Source organism: Mesoplodon mirus (assembly GCF_964341445.2).
Source record: "Mesoplodon mirus genome assembly, chromosome: 9".
NCBI lineage: Eukaryota > Metazoa > Chordata > Mammalia > Artiodactyla > Ziphiidae > Mesoplodon > Mesoplodon mirus.
Genome location: NC_138985.1, coordinates 95,779,939 through 95,798,857, shown reverse-complemented (window position 1 = coordinate 95,798,857; position 18,919 = coordinate 95,779,939). Strand labels below are relative to the sequence as shown.

At 40.5% G+C, this 18,919-nt stretch overlaps 1 protein-coding gene and 1 pseudogene across 2 annotated transcripts in view; one reads left to right on the top strand and one right to left on the bottom strand.

The window, feature by feature from the left end:
- CHCHD3 (coiled-coil-helix-coiled-coil-helix domain containing 3) overlaps nt 1-18,919 on the top strand; it is a 292,068-nt gene that overhangs the window by 99,606 nt on the left and 173,543 nt on the right. Inside the window, exon 4 of the mRNA XM_082632960.1 lies at nt 3,070-3,187. Within this exon, the coding sequence (XP_082489086.1) occupies nt 3,070-3,187 (118 nt within the window). The remainder of the gene's footprint in view (nt 1-3,069; nt 3,188-18,919) is intronic.
- Nucleotides 348-1,792, bottom strand: LOC309810724 (polyadenylate-binding protein-interacting protein 1-like; annotated as a pseudogene). Its single transcript has one exon. The product of its transcript is annotated as a polyadenylate-binding protein-interacting protein 1-like (transcript).

Here is an 18,919-nt window from a genome sequence, read left to right as displayed (position 1 = left end):
GAAATATGCCACTCATTCATTCATGCGTTTACTCAGGTGTTTTTTGAGCACTTACTGTGTGGGGCAGGCACTGTTTTAAGCACTTGGGGATATAGCAGTGAAAAAAACCCAGACCAGGTCTTTGCCCTTGTGGAGCTTAGAGGCAAGTGGGAAAGAAAAAGGAGCATGTGCAAGGATGGGGCTGCTAGAGTCATTATAGTCAATTTACATTTTAGGGGTCATTGATCATAAAAATAAAACAGAACTGGGACTTCCCTGGTGGCGCAGTGGTTAAGAATCCGCTTGCCAATGCAGGGGACGCAGGTTCGATCCCTGGTCTGGGAAGATTCCACGTGCCGCGGAGCAGCTCAGCCCACGAGCCACAACTGCCGAGCCGGTGTGCCACAACTATTGAAGCCCTCGCGCCTAGACCCTGTGCTCTGCAACAAGAGAAGCCACCGCAATGAGAAGCCCGTGCACCACAACGAAGAGTAGCCCCCACTCACCGCAACTAGAGAAGGCCCGCGTGCAGCAACGAAGACCCAACACAGCCAAAAATAAATAATAAATAAATTTATAAAAAAATAAAAATAAAAAATCAGCGTAACTTAAACTGCTTTATAAAATTGATACACTGAAATTTAATTTTACTGTTTTCGCTTATGCTCTGATACCAAACAGGACTTTTCATAAGCTTCTTCTATCTCTGGGTCCATCTTATCATCAGTATCGTCCAAGTATGACTACCCCCAGATAAATCTGTTCCATTTTCTTCATTATCTGGAAAAAAGTCTTCTCTTTCAAGTAACTCTTGATATTTCTCTTGGTAATCTGGATCAGCTGCAGTGAAAGGAACGCCATCAGATGTATAAAATGTTGACTCATTCATAAAATAATTAGGATCATTTTCAGATGTTGCTTCCCTGTATGTTGAAGTTGCATGGACTCTACCCCAGTTACTTGACTGGAGTTCTACAAGCTTCAAGAGCATCTGTTTTACATCTCTGCTGCAATTTGCATCTAGGACAACATTTTCAATTCTCTGAATAATTTCTTCCATATCAGTCTTTCCTTTTTCCTTCCAGGCATCTTCTAAAATTCACCCTGTCAACTTCAGTAATTTTACTGCACAAATTAAGTTGTCATCCATAGGATTAGAAAAGAGGGCATTCAGCAACTCCTGAAGACTGACCTGAAGAATGTCTGCCCTTGTAACCTGTCCATTTGTTCCTTTGATCTCCAGGTTAAGATAAAGTTCTCCCAGAAAGAGTACAAATGCGTGGAATCGTTTTCAAGTCACTTTATCCCCCTTTGCAGCTTGATCTTAAATTTCATATTCAGTCCGACATCTTTGAGATAGCAACTGGCGGAAGTTGCCACTCTGTGGGCTAATTGTCAGATGATGGGACAGGTAATTACAGAGGTGAGCTCCCATGGAAGAGAAGTTTGGGATAGATGTGGCCTGTTGATAAATGAGTTCCACAAGTTCTTGCAAAGCATCATCTGTTGTAACCCAGCCATTCAGGGTCTTCGCAAACTGTTCAATTTCAGTTTCAAAACTGCCAGGCTGCTCTGAAAGATGATTCAAAAAATCCTGAACATATTCTGACAAAAGTGGGATAATCCTCACAACCATACGCATAGGATTCTGTATAATTAGAAGAATAACTTGATGGGTAAAATTCAGGGGCGTTTACAGACAGCTTAGACATTAATACAGGAGCTACAACCACCTGGGGTTTAGCCATTGTTGACTCCAAATCCTGCTGTGGGATATTATCCTGCGAACTAGGTGGAGCTCTCAGGGGCCTTGTTTGTTCCCTGGCGGCCGGGCCTACATGAGGTTCTCTGGAGAGAAGTCCTTACTTTTTCTTTTTAAAGCATTGCTTATACCTTTGGGATATGACGGTATAGAGGGGTTATTCTCTCAAAGAAGAAAAGGCAATCAGAAAATCTTTAGACTAAAATGTACTCTCATTTGGTGACTACTGAATACCTTTATGTGCCGGACACCATGGTGAAGATGGGTGCCAAAGTAATTTATCCTTGTCATGCACAGTGTAGGGGTGTTAGTGGATTGTAACTTAGTGTGAACTAATTGTGTGATGAGGTTACCGATAGACCTAATGTAATCAGATGCTTCATTAGTAGAATTAGTGTTGTGTTGGAATCTTGGGAGGTGAGGTTCTGTTGTCTTACTTTGCTGGACCATGTCTGCAGTGGTGCATTTAGTTTGGAGCTACGGGACAAATTGGAGTCATCCCACAAGTGAGGAGCCCTGCTATTGAAGGGTCTGGCCATTTTTGCAGATAAAGATTGTTGGAACATTCGCTGGGAGGAAGGATCTCTTAACTGTGTTTTTAGTTCCTGCTGTAATGTCAGGTCCATGAGGACAGTGACTGGTCCTTGTCAGTACTGTGACATCAGTGCATTGCACTTTGCCTGGCATGTATTCAGTAATCAGTTGAGTCAGTTTTGATGGGAAGATGATGGGTACCTTCAAATATTTGTCTTGTGGATGGCTTTTTTTTTTTTTTTTTTTTTGCGGTACGCAGGCCTCTCACCGTTGTGGCCTCTCCTGTTGCGGAGCACAGGCTCTGGACGCGCAGACTCAGCGGCCATGGCTCACGGGCCCAGCCGCTCCGCGGCATGTGGGATCTTCCCGGACCGGGGCACAAACCCGTGTCCGCTGCATCGGCAGGCGGACTCTCAACCATTGCGCCACCAGGGAAGCCCTTGTGGATGGCTTTTTAATTAGATATATTACTGCTATCTCCAGAGGGCAGATGGAGGCACCAGGGATCGAATATTTAGGTGGGCAGATTTCAAGCTGACATAAGTTCTTTGTAAAACTAATTCAGCAGTCAGATTGATTAGCTTCTTGATGTATTTGAATTCTATTATTTTAAAGGCTTGGGTAGAGGCTGCTTGAGGATTTACTAGAAAATATACCTGCTTTGGCTAAATTTTAGGCCAAGATGATTTCATCTCCTAGATCTGTGGCTTAAATGTATTTCATTAGAAAAATGATGTCAGCTACTAAAATCTTTCTTTTTTTCCCTCTAAGTTAGACCTTTGTTGTCTTTTCAGACTAAAGCAAAGCAAAGAACTGGACTCAGAGAAGGCTTTTGCCAATGAGCAGTTGACCAGAGCTATTCTTCGTGAGAGGATATCAAATGAGGAGGAACGTGCTAAGGCAAAGCACCTGGTGAGTATTAAAGATTCAGTGGAAAGGTCTTGTCTACAAGGAAACTTCTGATGTTTGGGGAAAGCTTGCCAACTTTCAGTGTGGATGATATTCATGTTCTCTTTGCTTAGATTTTCTTTATTTTTGCCTTTTACAAGTGGCTGACAGTTTGCTAAGATTAACCATCAAAGACTTTAAGGCAGGGGTAATGAGAATTATTGAAGAAAAGATCAACATGGAGACACAGGCATCTTGCCTGAAGGGAGTTGTTTGCTTGCTCCCATCCCCTTGCTTTTGGTTTCATTGTATTTGAAACCTCTGGGGTGAGCAGCCTAGCTTGTTTTTCTCCTTCCTGGCAACCACCAGATGTTAGCCTGGGAAGACTCCAGCAAAGGTGAGTAAAGTGTTTGTGGGTTTTTTTTGGCCATACCACGTGACATGTGGGATCTTAGTTTCCCAACTAGGGATTGAACCCACACCCCCTGCATTAGAAGCACAGAGTCTTAACCACTGGACCACCAGGGGAGTCCCAAAGGTGAGTAAGGTTTGATCAGTCGCTTTCTGGGCTTCAGAAAGGGGAGCCATTTTTTATAAGAAAGGAAATAATTTTTTCAAAGAAAATATTTTTTAAAAATTTAATTTTAAAAAAGATTACATCAACATGTTTAAATATGATTATTAGTAGAAGAAAATTTAAGAGGCACCCATAAATCTATAATTCTCATGTAACCACGGTTTACACTGCGGTGTTTCCTTCTAGACAATTTTTATTCCTGGGTCTGTTACCTATTGAGGACCTTGAATAGTGCTGTATGTACATAGTGTTTAGCATCATGAACATTTTCTTTATATCACCGAAATGTAGTTTTTAATGGCTGAACAATAGTGTTTTCTGCATGCAACGTGATTGATTTAACAACTTCCCATTGTTAAATAAAAGGGCAGCTGTTCTGGGTGAAGCCTGGGGTCCTGACTACTCAGCCCTCACTTCAGCCTTCCTAGAAACCCTCATATCACTTCTCTAACTTCTCAGAAGCTTTAGTGCTCATTGGAATATGGCTGGGAACTCATTGGAAAGATAAAATGTAACTATATAGTGGAGAACTTGGGATGCAAGACTCAGGGGGATGTCCCTAGTTCAGGCAGCTGGGGATCATTAACAATATAAGAAAAGAGTCAGTTTCTCTCCTGTTCTTTCCCTTAGTCCTTCCTTTGAGAGGCTAACTTATGACGAGACGCCAATAAAGAAGATAGAAGTAAGCCAATGTGTAATGAATCCATTTCTTCAGTGACTAATCCAGGATCCAGGCTGAATGGGTAGGCAGTGAAGCCAGAGCAGAGGTGATAGACTAACAAAGGAAAGTCAAGGGACTGGTTGGTGCCCTCACGAGGACACACACATTGAGTGGAACTGAGGCCAAGAGATGTGGAAGGAAAGTCATTCGTTGTGAGTGGGGGAGAATTTCAGAATTAAAGACGTTAGGTGTTGAGTAATTCAGTCATGACATCCACTGTGCTCCCAAGTTTTAGGATTGTTTTGAGGAAGTTGAAAACATATCAGGCCAGTGTGTTGAAGGGTCATTCCCAGGTATTTTACAGCCTCCCAATTTGAAGGCCAGGGATGGAGTGGAGAGTGTTAACAGTGCTTATGGTGGAGGATGGTTGGGGAGCAAGCTTCTCGGTTTCTAGTGGGCAGAAGACTCTTGGTTGGCATTTTTCTTTGTGCCCCAGCTTTTGCCTCTTCTCTTTGAAGCACTCTTTTCTCTACTTTTCTCGGCCTAAATTTGAATATATTGCCTTGTTCTTTTAGTTCAGAGAGATAAGCAGATTGGGATTTTTCAAAAAACTCATTAAATGCACACACAGGCACTTGAGATGGCATAAAAAAGGAGAGTTTTCACAAGAAATGTGAAAGTATAAAAAAATTTCTTAACAGTAAATAGAATATTATGTAATGTAGTTGGGTTGGAGCAGTATGTCTTCACATTTTTTCCTTGTACCTTATAAATCCTCTCTATTTCCTTGTCTGTTTTTTTGTTTTCAGGTTAAGCATAAGAAGCTGGCATTGTATATTCTGTTTTGTAGGTCTCTTCTTTACTGATTCAGGGGTTGTAGGGTATGGGTGGCAAATTACTGTACTCAGAACTCCTGAATTTCAGCATCTATCATAATATTGGCTAAACAGAGCCCTCAAAGCATGTTGAGACTAAAAGTAGAATTTATGTAATAGTATTATAGCTGATTCAGAGGTTCCCGTCCTGGCTTGAGTATTCTCAGACATTTAAGTGATAGTTCATGGCCACAGCAACATGGCTGCCTACAGCAATGTAGGTACCTGGTGACTCCCAACTTATTTACCAAATTACCCCCTTTATTGTTATTCATTATTGTAGAAGATATGCATATTCATTGGGTAAAGATCAGAAAATAAATACAGAAATAATAAGATGAGTTAGATTACCATTATCCAGAGATAATTACTGTTAACATTCTGGCTTATTGTTTTATATTCCTTTTCATATTACTGAGTCTGTATAAAATATTTATATTAATATGTATATTTGTATTTCTCCAAACATAGATAGTAGTATATATAGTTTTATATAACTCTTACAGTAACCTTCAGATTAAAAAAATTTAGACTGTATGATAAAGGTCTTTCTATACCAGTAAGTATGTATTTGCATGATCACATTTAATAGTTGAATGTATTTCACTGAATTTTCCTCTAATTATTAACATAATACAAGGATATTATAGAAAATTTAGAAAATGTAAAAGTCACTAAGGAATCACCTCATATCCATTAGGATGGCTACTATTTAAAAAAAAAAACAGACAATTAAAAGTATTGGCAAGGATGTTCTGGGAATGTAAAACGGTACAGCCACCTTGGAAAATAGTATGGTGGTTCCTCAAAGAAATTAAAACTAGAATCACCCTATGATTCAGCAATCCACTTTTCCGGGTTTTTATCCAAAAGAATTAAAAGCAGGACCTCAAAGAGATATTTGTACACCCTTGTCCATCGCAGCATTATTCATAATAGCCAAAAGGTGGAAGCAGTCCAAGTGTCCATCAACAGATGAGTATATAAAGAAAAGCGTGTTATATACATACAGTGGAGTATCATTCAGCCTTAAAAAGGAAGGAAATTCGAACACATAATGCAACATGGATGAACCTTGAGTACATTATGCTAAGTGAAATAAGCCAGTCACAAAAAGATAAATACTGTATTACTCTCCTTATATGAGGCATCTAGAGTATTCAGATTCAGAGACGGAAGACGGCAGGGTGGTTGCAAGGGGCTGAGCAGAGGGAGGAATGGAGAGCTTTGTCGTCACTACAAGTCCAGGGCGCTATCCGTTGTGCTGCAGAGCCACCTGGATCTTTTTAATGGGTATAGAGTCTCAGTTTTGCAAGATGAGAAGAGTTGTGGAGATTGGTTGTGTACCAGTGTGAATGTACTTTACACTCTGGAACTTAACACTTCTAAATGGTTACAATGGTAAATTTTATGTCATGTGTATTTTACCGTAATTAAACCTTAGAAAAAATTACGAAGGAAATAGCACTGTTGCATGTATAGTTAATGTTTAGGGAGCATAAGGTTCTTTCTGCTCGTCCGCCCCCGCCTGCCACGTAAATAGTCCAGGTTTCAGATTCTTCATCCCCAAATCCTGTATAACATGTGCTGTGGAACATGACTTCAAGTCTGTGTTGTCTGTTAGTGCCTTGATCCCCAGCTGTGGGAGTGGGCATCCTCAGAACCCATGACTCTTGTGAGTGTCACCCTAAGCATTGTTCTGCTGTGAGTGCTGGACCCCCATGGCCGCCATTCTTAACCCTAATATGTGGGACTCTTTTGAGTGATGGCCAGACATTGATTTGTTCCTCTTTATTTAATACCCAAATATTGCAGCCAGCAAGAAAGTCAAGGTTGGATTTCACACATTTGAAGGAATTGGAAGGCTGTCTTTCAGTAGAACTAGGGGGGAAAACACCCCCAAAACTGATGTAATGTTAGTGCTGTGAGATAAAACTTGTCCTCCCACTCCCCATTCTCCGCCCACGAACAGTTGGCATTTAGATTGCTGTCTCCTTAGATGTGAGTCCAGGCTTTGTTCCCCCACAGTTGTTGTAGCAGCTAGCTTTATTGAAGCTCTTTGAAGGGCAAAGTCATGATGGCCCTGTTGCTGAAGTTTTAAAATAGGATCAGATGAAAACTTGGCACTTTTGGAAGAATTGCGTTAGTTAGAGAAGCCGTTAAGTCCTGCACTTGATTCAAGAAGAGTATACCAGTCCCTCACTGTACCTCTCACTGACTGGTACCAATATTTTCATCAGCTGTTTCTACCCAGAGGTTTTGGAGAGGCAGTTTACTGATAACTGTATCCACATGAAAATGTTAACTAAAATTCACATGAAAGAATTGTGGCTTAGGAGCAGGAAAGCAACTCTGTAAAGAATGAAGACTAATTAAAAGGACAGAGCCAGGAAACATGTAAAGTTAATGTGACTTGACATTTGTGTATCTTTGAGATCTCCTACATCTAAATCTAGTATTTGCTGTGTCATTAGATTTTTTAAAAAATTAAATAGTAGGGGGTTGAGTTTATTTGACTTTGCAGTTATATTTGATTTCTTTTTAAAATGTCAATTAAAATTTTGACTCTTTCTGTCTTATTAAACAATGCTGGTTTAACATTAGTCATTTCTTGTTATAACCACAGAACTGTGTAGTATTTTTTTCTTTTTTAATCTAAACTTGAAGCCACAATTTACTTACTTAAGGACATATTTACTTAAATATTCTAGAGCTTATAAAACTAAATGTGAAATAGTTTCCTTCACGTTTTTCTTTTTTGCGGTATGCGGGCCTCTCACTGTTGTGGCCTCTCCCGTTGCGGAGCACAGGCTCCGGACGTGCAGGCTCAGCAGCCATGGCTCACAGGCCTAGCCGCTCTGCGGCATGTGGGATCCTCCTGGACCGGGGCACGAACCCGCGTCCCCGGCATCGGCAGGCGGACTCTCAACCACTGCGCCACCAGGGAAGCCCTCCTTCACTTTTTGGACTGATATTTTATTGAGTGCTTACTGTATGAAAAACACGGTGCTGGATACTAAGGATGTATAAATGAAAAAGACAAGATCCATAAGGAATTAGTGCAATGTGCGAGACAGATACACGAAAAATAATGTTGAGAAGCGCTAAGTCTGGGACTTCCCTGGAGGTCCAGTGGTTAAGGCTTCGCCTTCTAATGTGGGGGGGGGGGTGTGTGTGGCTTCAAGCCAGGCCAAAAAATAAAACATAAAACAGAAGCAATATTGTAACAGATTCAATAAAGACTTTAAAAATGGTCCACATTAAAAAAAAAAAAGAATCTTTTTTTTTTTTTTAAGTGCTAAGTCTGTGATAGAGCCATGCTACTTATATCCTTATGATAATCCTCACTTAAGTGAAAGCAGGGATTTACTTTCATTTAACCCATTGCTGTCTGTATTTGTTCGTTCACACATTTGAGAGCCTAATATACACTGGTGCCTGGTAAAGAGTAAAGAGTCAATAAATGCTTGCTGATTTAATAAATGAAGAATTGAATTTACTCAGGTCATAGAAATGGGAGGAGAGGAAGTGGGGAAGACGAGAAAAGATTTCCTAGGGAAGTGGTGCCCTAGAGGAATCTTGAAATATGAGTAGGAGTTGCCTGTATGGTTGAGGAGTAGGGATGGTCCAACCTACAGTATTGCAGGTAAAAGCATGGAAGCCTGGGGACACTGGGATACGACAAGGAGTTGCTGAGTGGGAAGTACAGGGTAAGGAGTGTTGAGGGATGAGGCAGAAGAAGTTAGCAGGGCCAGGGTCATGAGGAGCATGTATGCAACCCAAAGAACCATGGACTACATACAGGCAAAGGTTTGAAATGCAGTGGCAGGTGCGGGCATTTTGATAGCTCTCTTTAGTGAAGTGTGAAGGATGGAATAGAAGAGGGAATGAATGGAAACAGAGATCATCCTCTTCTGTCTTGCCCTTCATCACAAATTTATAAGACACCTACTATGTGCTACGTGATGTCAGTTGCTGGGGATGCAAAGATGAACTAGATTTGGTTGCTTTTCCTAAGTCTCCATCTCCAGTCAAGTATAGGCTATGTGGGGAAGGTCATTCATAACTTGGATTTTTTTTCTACTTAAGTTATAATTTTTGAATTTGTAATACCTCATAGTGTTTAGAAAAAATAACACAAAAAATTAGGGTAATTGGATGCATAAATTCAGTTTTTGTAAATTTAAGCTGCTGTTTCACCAAAATGTCACTTTTCATCCCCAGTTTCCCTTTTGTCTGAAATGCTCCAGTGAAGCAGTCAAGAAGAAGAATTGATTAATTTTGTGCTGTGTGCTTTTCAGTTCTGTGTTTTGTTTGTGCTTCAAACTGTGACAGTTGAAATTTCATGGTAAAGAGAAAAAGGTTTTGAATTTGGGGTCTGGAGGAAAATGACTAAATTAAAGGAAATAGATAAGAATACCACTGCTGCCCAAGTATAAGTGAGGTTCTGCCCAAGGGCAGAGAATACACCTGGGGTTGTAATTTTGAAATGATCAACATAGTTCATGCTCAAAAGTTCTGTGTTGAAGAAAGGTAAGGGTGATCACTTGGGGCTTTTAGTATCATTAAAATTAACCAGGTAAATGAAGTTGCAGTGTAGCACTGGTTATCCTGGGTTCTTTTGTTGGGCACTTAAAAATCCTTTTAAAAAATGTTTGCTATTTTGGACTGCCCTGGTGGTGCAGTGATTAAGAATCCACCTGCCAATGCAGGGGACACGGGTTCGAGCCCTGGTCCGGGAAGATCTCACATGCCGCGGAGCAGCTAAGCCCGTGCGCCACAGCTACTGAGCTTGCGCTCTAGAGCCCATGTGCCACAACTCCTGAAGCCTGCATGCCTAGAGCCCGTGCTCCGCAACAAGAGAAGCCACCGCAATGAGAAGCTCGCACACCACAACGAAGAGTAGCCCCCACTCGCTGCAACTAGCGAAAGCCCGTGCACAGCAACGAAGACCCAATGCAGCCATTTAAAAAAAATTTTTTTGTTATATTTTTGGGGTGCAATTTAGCAGTTCAGTTATAATCTCTATTAATACACTCCCTCTGGTTATATATGCCCTGGGCTGGTTTTCTTGCTATAGACACAAATCCCCAATTGTTCTGACACGCATGGCATATTAATTTGCTTTGAATGCCAAAAATGAAGTTAATGATTTTGAGCTTTCACTTTCGAGGACTATGTAAATACAGAATTTCTGCTTTATGTCAGAAATTTAAGCGATTTAGGCATAAGATATTTTCCTCAATGTTATTGGTGAGAATGGGACCTAGGATCCATCTGCAAGTGCATTCTTCCTGTCTCTTGCTCAGTTCCTATCTTACCAGGAAGTGTAAAGGGCAGCGGCCCTCAAGACCGGTGGGGGCAGAGGCATACAGCATCATTTTGCCTCCTGCGTAAATGTTTGGGTCAGCAGGCCATTATAGTTCCCAGGATAAAGCATCCGTATCCCATCTTCTCCCTTTATGTACTTTGTTATCTTGTGTGCTCTTTACCTCCTGTGCATGTTAAAGCAGCATTACTGTTGTCAGCTGGAATGCATACAGCCCTGTGAAGATACTGTTAGTCAGATATTCCATGGAGTGGCAGGGCAGCTTCTGGTATGTTTGTTTGCCACAGTAGTAGAAAAAGAGAAACAAGTTTCGTCTCGGTATGCCAACCTCGTCTTTACGTTAAGAGCCCAGAAAGAATAGGACTGCTGTGGCAGATTTCAGTATTGCTTGTATAACGAAATCTTAACCAGATGAATGTATTTCTCAAATGTATGTAGTCAGACCCCTTCCTCATCAAGATTTGCAGGAGTACCTAGGATCTTAACATTACTAAATAGCCTGAGAGAAACCTGATGTCATGCTAAACAGATATTGAGGGGCCTAGAGGAGAGAATGGCTGAGCGTTCTTTTCAGAGTGGAGATTAAATCTCACCGTCGAGGTTGGTGAGTCTGTCCAGTGAACACAGTGTAGAGGTGACTGCAGTTTGCTGGTGTTGCTTTTTTTGAAGGAACTATCTCAGTCTGTGTGACCTGTTGACAAAGTGATCAGAGAAGAGCTGAGTGTAATGCTGTTGACGTTCTTGCCAACAAGTAGTTGTATTTAAAGACAGCTGTGAGGAGCAGCTCTTCTTAGAGTGTCCTATCTGTTGTCATTCTGAATGCGCTTTAAAAGTTCATCAAGTTTCTTGCAAACTAGTTGGCTCAGGGCAGCACCTGTTGAGTGGTGTCATATGTTGTATCCCTGCCATAAATAGCTTATTGGCATCCCATCAGTTGGGTCATTATGGGTGTCAAGGTGAGGTATGGAGAGCATTGAATAAAAATCCATAGATAGCTAAGGTGCAATGGGCTGGTTATAATGCCATCTCTTTATAATGCCCTGGCATTTATTGTTAAGTTATTTGCTTCACTCCCTGGTCTGCGATGAACTGTCATTAGGGCCTTGGAATTTTATTGAACTGACATCATAATCTCATCTCCTACTGAAGAGGCTAAGAATTATGGCCCTCTGTGTTTGCTTTAACCTGTAACAGATTAAAAGTTGAACAGAAGCCTAATGAAGTCTATCAATCCTTCCAAATCCCAAAGAAGAGTTTTGCACATTATGTTTTGAATGAGACTCTAAGGCAAACGTGCTCCTTTTTGTTCAACAGCAATCTTTCCAGTTTGTCTCCCTGGCAAGTCTCAGAACTGTCCGTTTTTTGTTTTTAATTTTATTTATTTTTGGCTGCGTTGGGTCTTCGTTGCTGTGCGCGGGCTTTCTCTAGTTGTGGTGAGTGGGGGCTTCTCTTCGTGGTGGTGCACGGGCTTCTCATTGCAGTGGCTTCTCCCGTTGCAGACCACGGGCTCTAGGCACGCGGGCTTCAGTAGTTGTGGCACGCAGGCTTCAGTAGTTGTGGCACGCGGGCTCAGTAGTTGTGGCTCACGGGCTCTAGAGCACAGGCTCAGTAGTTGTGGCGCACAGGCTTAGTTGCTCCACGGCATGTGGGATCTTCCTGGACCAGGGCTGGAACCCGTATCCCCTGCATTGGTGGGCAGGTTCTCAACCACTGTGCGACCGGGGAGGTCCCAGAACTGTCAGTTTTGATATAGCCTTGGAGAATTGCTTTCAGCCTGTGGTGCGTGGACCTCTAGTTTAGTGAATTCAGTAGTAAATTGAAGAGCAGTAATGTTTACTAGGTGATGTACCATGTACAGTGAGATCTGCTTCATTCTTCTTTATTGGACATTAAATTCTTCACAATGCTGAAGAACATCCTTGAGCAGCTCTGTATTTATTTCTTTTATGTATCCCTGCTTTTGTTGCTTAGATATGATTCCTAAATGGGATTGAGTTATGTTCTTTCTGTGTTTCTTGATGTTTTGAACTGTGCCCTGCTTTGGGGGGGTGGCAGGGTTTATTGTCTTGTAGTCTGGGGTTATTCCCTTCACCATAAAGACATTCAACATTTTGTTCCAATGTGACTCTCTCCACGATTTTCTTTACTAACTATATTATTTTAAGGATGACTTCTTCTGAAAATACCAAGGGGCAGAACTACCAAATGAAGTAAGGCCTCCATTCTCCAGAGAGCAGGAATCTGTTTACAAACCTGCAGTATTTATTACATACCCCATTTAGCTCATTCATCATTTTAATAGAAAAATGAGTCATTTTAGATGATTCTGAAATAATGCGAGGTAAACTACATAGCCCCAGGCAGAATATGATTTACTCAGCCACCAAGCTGTTTTCAAAAAAATAAAATGGAATGATCAGCACCAATAATTTATGATTACTTGTGGTAAACTTATCAGATGTCTTCATTGTCATAGAAATTTGTTGATGAGATTAAAAGTTTAGAGGAGTTTTCTAGCAAACTTCTCCCCATTCGTCCATCTTTTACGACAAGTGTCTGCAAGGTTCTGTACTTAGCTGTGTGTTTAAATTTCCTCTGCCTGCTTAAAACACTGACTGTAAATTTAATTCCAGATTTGTGTTGAATATTCTCTTGACAAGAAAGAACACCAATCAGTGTCACAGGGCCAGTTTTACTGGAGATTATTATAAACCTGTTTGTATACATTTTCTGCTTAGACATTATATGTTGATCCTTTTACAGTTTACTTAGCCTATCTGATCTCAGGAACACAGCTAGTTGATGTCCTGGAATCATAACTCTGAAATCGAAATGAGTCACAGAGTGTTTCTAGGTAGTGCCATAATGCTCATGGCCTATATTAATAACCAGCATCACAACAAAAACCGTTGGTATTTGTTTCTAGTATTCCTCATTTAACTAAGAGCTTTCAAGTCTAGCAGCTTACTTGGTGTTAATAAATGTTTGATATGGGTAAGACATTTATTATTTCTGTTTCAAAAAGATTGTAAACCTAAAGGTTGCACAAAGATAGAGCCAGAGCTACAAACTGGATCCCTACTGCCTAGGTGATGTTATTTGGCACACAATTTAGCAAATTCAGTTATTATTATGTTTTTAGCCTGTAGTGGATTGGGCCCACTGTATTAGAAAGGGTGAGGGGCTTTTAGGCACAGGCACATGGACAAAACAGAAATTACCACAGACATAAACAAAAACAGGCATCCAAAAATCACACATATGATGAGCACACACAGGACTACGAAACATCATAGCGTGATGGGTCTACTCAATATAGAGGCAGGCAGCCCTGGCCACTCTCATAGGCCTTGTGTGTTACTGCCTAGTGAAATAATATATTCATAATCATAACACTTATCAGGGGCTAAGAATAACCTGTTTAAAAGCAAGGAATGTAGTAATACATATTAGAACTAAAGCTTCCATCTAAACTGTTGTGAATTGAAAAAGCTTTTGGCAGTTCAGATAAATTTCAGTATTCCAAAAAAATTCTCTCTTGTGAATCTCTACATTGCAAAGAATAATGAAGTGTTAACTGTATACTTTTATAAAGTCTATTTTGAGTGGACTTACTAAGAAAAAGTTTGTTATGGTCTGTTCTGTTTTGGGAGAGGTTGATAGAGATACAAAAGGACCTGGTTTATAGCAGTTATTCATTCCCTTGCCCTCAGAACACCGAAGTATAAAGGCAGAAACTTTCCTTTTTTTAATGTGCAACGTAAACTTTTTATTTTCAGGGGAGGTAGAGATGATTAGGTTATTTTCTACTTTGGATAATAAAGATGCATTAGTCTGGTAGGATGCTTGTTGAGGGGAATAGAGATAGGCTTGCTGCAGTAGATTATAATTGTTTTAAAATTAATTAATTAATTGATTTTTGGCTGTGTTGGGTCTTTGTTGCTATGCGCGGGCTTTTTCTAGTTGCGGAGAGCAGGGGCTACTCTTCATTGAGGTGCACGGGCTTCTCATTGCGGTGGCTTCTCTTGTTGAGGAGTGTGGGCTCTAGGCGCCTGGGCTTCAGTAGTTGTGGCTTGCGGGCTCGAGCGCAGGCTCAGTAGTTGTGGCGCACAGGCTTAGTTGCTCCGCGGCACGTGGGATCTTCCTGGACCAGGGCTTGAACCCGTGTCCCCTGAACTGGCAGGCGGATTCTTTTTTTTTTTTTTTTTGTGGTACGCGGGCCTCTCACTGCTGTGGCCTCTCCCGTTGCGGAGCACAGGCTCCGGACACACAGACTCAGCGGCCATGGCTCACGGGCCCAGCCACTCCGCAGCATGTGGGATCTTCCCGGACCAGGGCACGAACCCACATCCCCTGCATCGGCAGGCGGACTCTCAACCACTGCGCCACCAGAGAAGCCCGGCAGGCGGATTCTTAACCACTGTGCCACCAGGGAAGTCCATTGCTGCAGTAGATTTTTTTTTTTTTTTTGCGGTACGCGGGCCTCTCACTGTTGTGTCCTCTCCCGTTGCGGAGCACAGGCTCCGGATGCGCAGGCTCAGCGGCCATGGCTCACGGGCCCAGCTGCTCCGCGGCATGTGGGATCTTCCCAGACCGGGACACGAACCCGTGTCCCCTGCATCGGCAGGCGGACTCTCAACCACTGCGCCACCAGGGAAGCCCTGCAGTAGATTATTTTTAAGAGTAAATGTAATATACGTTAACAATGTCTACTTCACTCATGCAGTGGATTCAGTCAGTTTTGTGGTTTGTGTTTTCATTGAACTTTGGGAAAATTCAGTGATGATATTCCACAGGTTTTTCTTATAAAGTCTACACACACGGATATGTGTGTGCGCACACATACACACGTTTTTCTGAATCATTGGAGTGTGGGTTGCAGACAACCTGCCAATTAGCCCCCTTAGTATTTCCACCCGTAAAAAATTAGTGTGTGTTTCTTACATTACCAAGTACAGTTGTCAAAGTCAAGAAATTTAACATTGATGTAATATTTTAATTTTTAACCAAGATTCCAATAATGTTCCTTATAGCAAATTTTCCTCCTGCAGCAGGGTATATTCTAGGGTCATATATTGCATTTATGTAGTTGTCATGTCTTAAAACATTTTAAACATGATTTTCAAACAGTAGGATCAAGACTGTGTTAACCTCAATTAATGAATTCTTGCTGTCATTGCTAGAGTTTTAGAAAGATGAAAGAAGGATGGACGCAAAGAGGTGAAGAGTTTCATTCAGACATATAGATTAATATTCTATATTGTGGGTGAAGGAATAATTGTTTTAGATATTTTCTTTATATGAACCAAAACTAAAACAACTTAAATGCTTTTGCCAACATCTGTGTAGAGTCCATGTCTTTGAAATGTAGGAGGCATCCAAGTTGTATCATTAAAAATTATTAGAGAGTAAACTGTTTTACTGTTTTTCTCCAGAGTTTTTTGAACAGTAATTTTATCTGAAATATCCTTCCCTCCGCACCTCCCCCGCCTCACGCGCCCAGTTACTACTCCGTGTAATTTTAGGCAAATAGTTTTTATTCTTTATGCCTTTTGTTTCCATTTGTTTAAAATGAGGACAAGGTTGTGAATGTGCTTTTCTTTCAAGTCTGTTACCTCGATGAATAAATATATAAATACAGGAGTTCTTAGAGAATGCAAAGTTCTGTATACTTATAAATTGACTTTTCATAAAGTAATTTTGTTTTATGAATAGGTTACCAATTCCAAGAGTCACATCTATTTTAATTTTCTTTAGTTATTAAAAACAGTCCATTAAAAAAAAGAAAAAGTTGAAAGCCTGTATTTCCTTGGTTAAATTGGATTTTTGTTATTGAAAACTTATTCTGATTAGTAGAAGTGATTTAATCATAGTCACAGTATAAATGCTGTTAGCAGTCACTGTATATTGAAAGGGTCAAAATGAGAGGGGTCCTTTTCTTGGATATAAGAAGATGGGATTTTTTGCTAATATGTGTTTTATTGGCTTAGAATGAAAACTCAGACGATTGTTAGGAAAATAGACTTAAATTGATATCATTTAAAAAATATATATATACAATCAAATTAAGAGAGACAGAAATTGATCTACTTTATAACTTTAAAAAATGACTGTTAAGTGCCTTTCTGTGTTAAATGCCTTAAATTTCTGGGTTATAGTAAACCCTTTTGCTACCTCTAAGTTAAAGATTCGTCTTTTCAAATGCTTACTTCATTTTCCATTTATTTCCCATTTGTTTCTTTAACTCATTAAAAATCATTTGTTAATTTTTAATATGAGTATTGTATCTCTACCTTGCCCATTCCTGACATAATTTTTCTTCCTTTCCTAATAACATCAACCCCCGTGTTAAATTTGCGGTCCATGGACACTGACATTTTTGGAATGTTCCTGTCATGCATGGGGGTCAGAGAACGTATTGGTGCTTCAAACTTTTCCTTTTAACTCCTTGAAGAACTTAATATATTTTAAAGAAACTGGCCCAGTTCTAACCCTGAAGGCACCAAAAAGAACAACAACCCTAAACAACAACCCTCCTGCAGCATATTTTCACCATGTATCTCCTCCATCTTGGAGATTGCCATTTCCAAGGTACATCTTTAGCTCTGCATATGCTCTGCGTGTATAACATTGCTTCCTCACTCTTCTTCTCCTCCCTCCTCTGAGTTTTTAATTTTTTCAGTGAGCCTTGGGAACATGTACTCAGGCCTGTACAGTGACACATCAAAAGCAGACTCTTGAAGTAGTCAGGTTTTGTCCTTGTAAATGACATGGGACAAATGCATGTGGTGGATTAAAATATGTTCACCCTGACAGAAATCTTTTACTTGAAGCAAAAAAGCCTCCCTTCAATTCTGATCACAGCAAAGGTTATGCTGCTGCCAGTGAGGGTGACTTGCCAAGACTGCCAGTTTCTCAAGCTCTGTTCTGGAGATACATTTGTTACTTGATTCTCAGCTTTGAGTTGGTTATAATCTTGTCTTGGCATGCTTTGTTTCCAAATACATCAGTTTTCATGTTTCTTTGGCTTTTTCTCAGGATTTATGAAGGGAGGAGGGTAGATTTAGCTTTTTGTCTGGCAAGTAGCAAAGCCTGTTTGACTTCCCTAATCAATAATTGTAAAATAACTGGAAATTGATCCATGCCAGCTGTAAATCCATCCGTGCATTTCTATTAATGTCTGTCATCCTAGAGAAGCTGTACAAAAGATATTCGTGTCCCCATGTCACTGAAGACAGGACACAAGCAAGTGTAGTAGGCTGCTTGTGTATTAAGGGGTTGTTGTGAAAGTGTCCACAGTTTGATACAAGGCTTTGGGAGCTGTCGCCCAGGTTTGTAGTATAGACATTGCTGGAAGTTGAAAAAAGTTTGTCACGTGAGCATAACCTAGTTTGGGGGCTTAGAGCTCGTCCTGCATGTGGGCAGAGTAGTGATGTGATTTGACACTATTGTCAGGTTATGCCTCCCCCAAAGTATACTTTTTACTGATCTGGCATTGCCTCACGCTCATCTCAGTTTGATCTGGAATTCTTATTTCCCTCTCTCTCATTAAGGGGGAAAAGTGCTGAGTGTTCAATTTGACCGCTGTTGATAGACACATCTGTTACCTGGGCACAAAAGATGCTAGTTGGTATTTGGGGAAGGGGGACACACCTTTTCCTCCTCTCCCAGTTACCATGATGAGGTATTAGTGTGTCACATTGCCACCGTGTCACTGTGGAGGTTTTATTATAAGGCCTAAAGGTTCTAACCAGACAGGGCACTTTCGTTTTGGGAGGTCTGATCTGAGCTTGTGGAGCGCAGGAAGAGTCTCCTTTCAGTAACTTAGAAACAAGGGAGAAAAAGTCATCTTAGATAAAGTTCAGAACATACTCTGACTTCAGAACAAGACTTGCCTGTCATTCATTGAACATATTAACGCGTCCAAAGAAACAGTATGTCAATCTTGATTTTTTTTCAGTCTTTAAAGTTTTAAAAAGATTATTTAATATCATGGGACTAGTTTACAATATGATGTTTAGTAGAATAAAAGCCAGCATGCTCTTTAATATTTGTATATCTGCCCAGACAGAAAGCTTGGTATAGGATTGTGGGTTTTTTTTTTCTTTCTTTTTTTCCTTATATTTTTTAAACAATTTCTGTGTTTACCTGATTCTCTGAATTGAATAAGTATTAATTTACTTATATATAGCAAAAAAAATAGATATCTTCAGTCATTACTTATTACGTTAGAGTTTTATATAGAGAAGGAAAGAAAAGATTCCAAAAGATAAGCAATTCTTGAGTCCATCCCACCCCAGCCCTGGTTTAACAA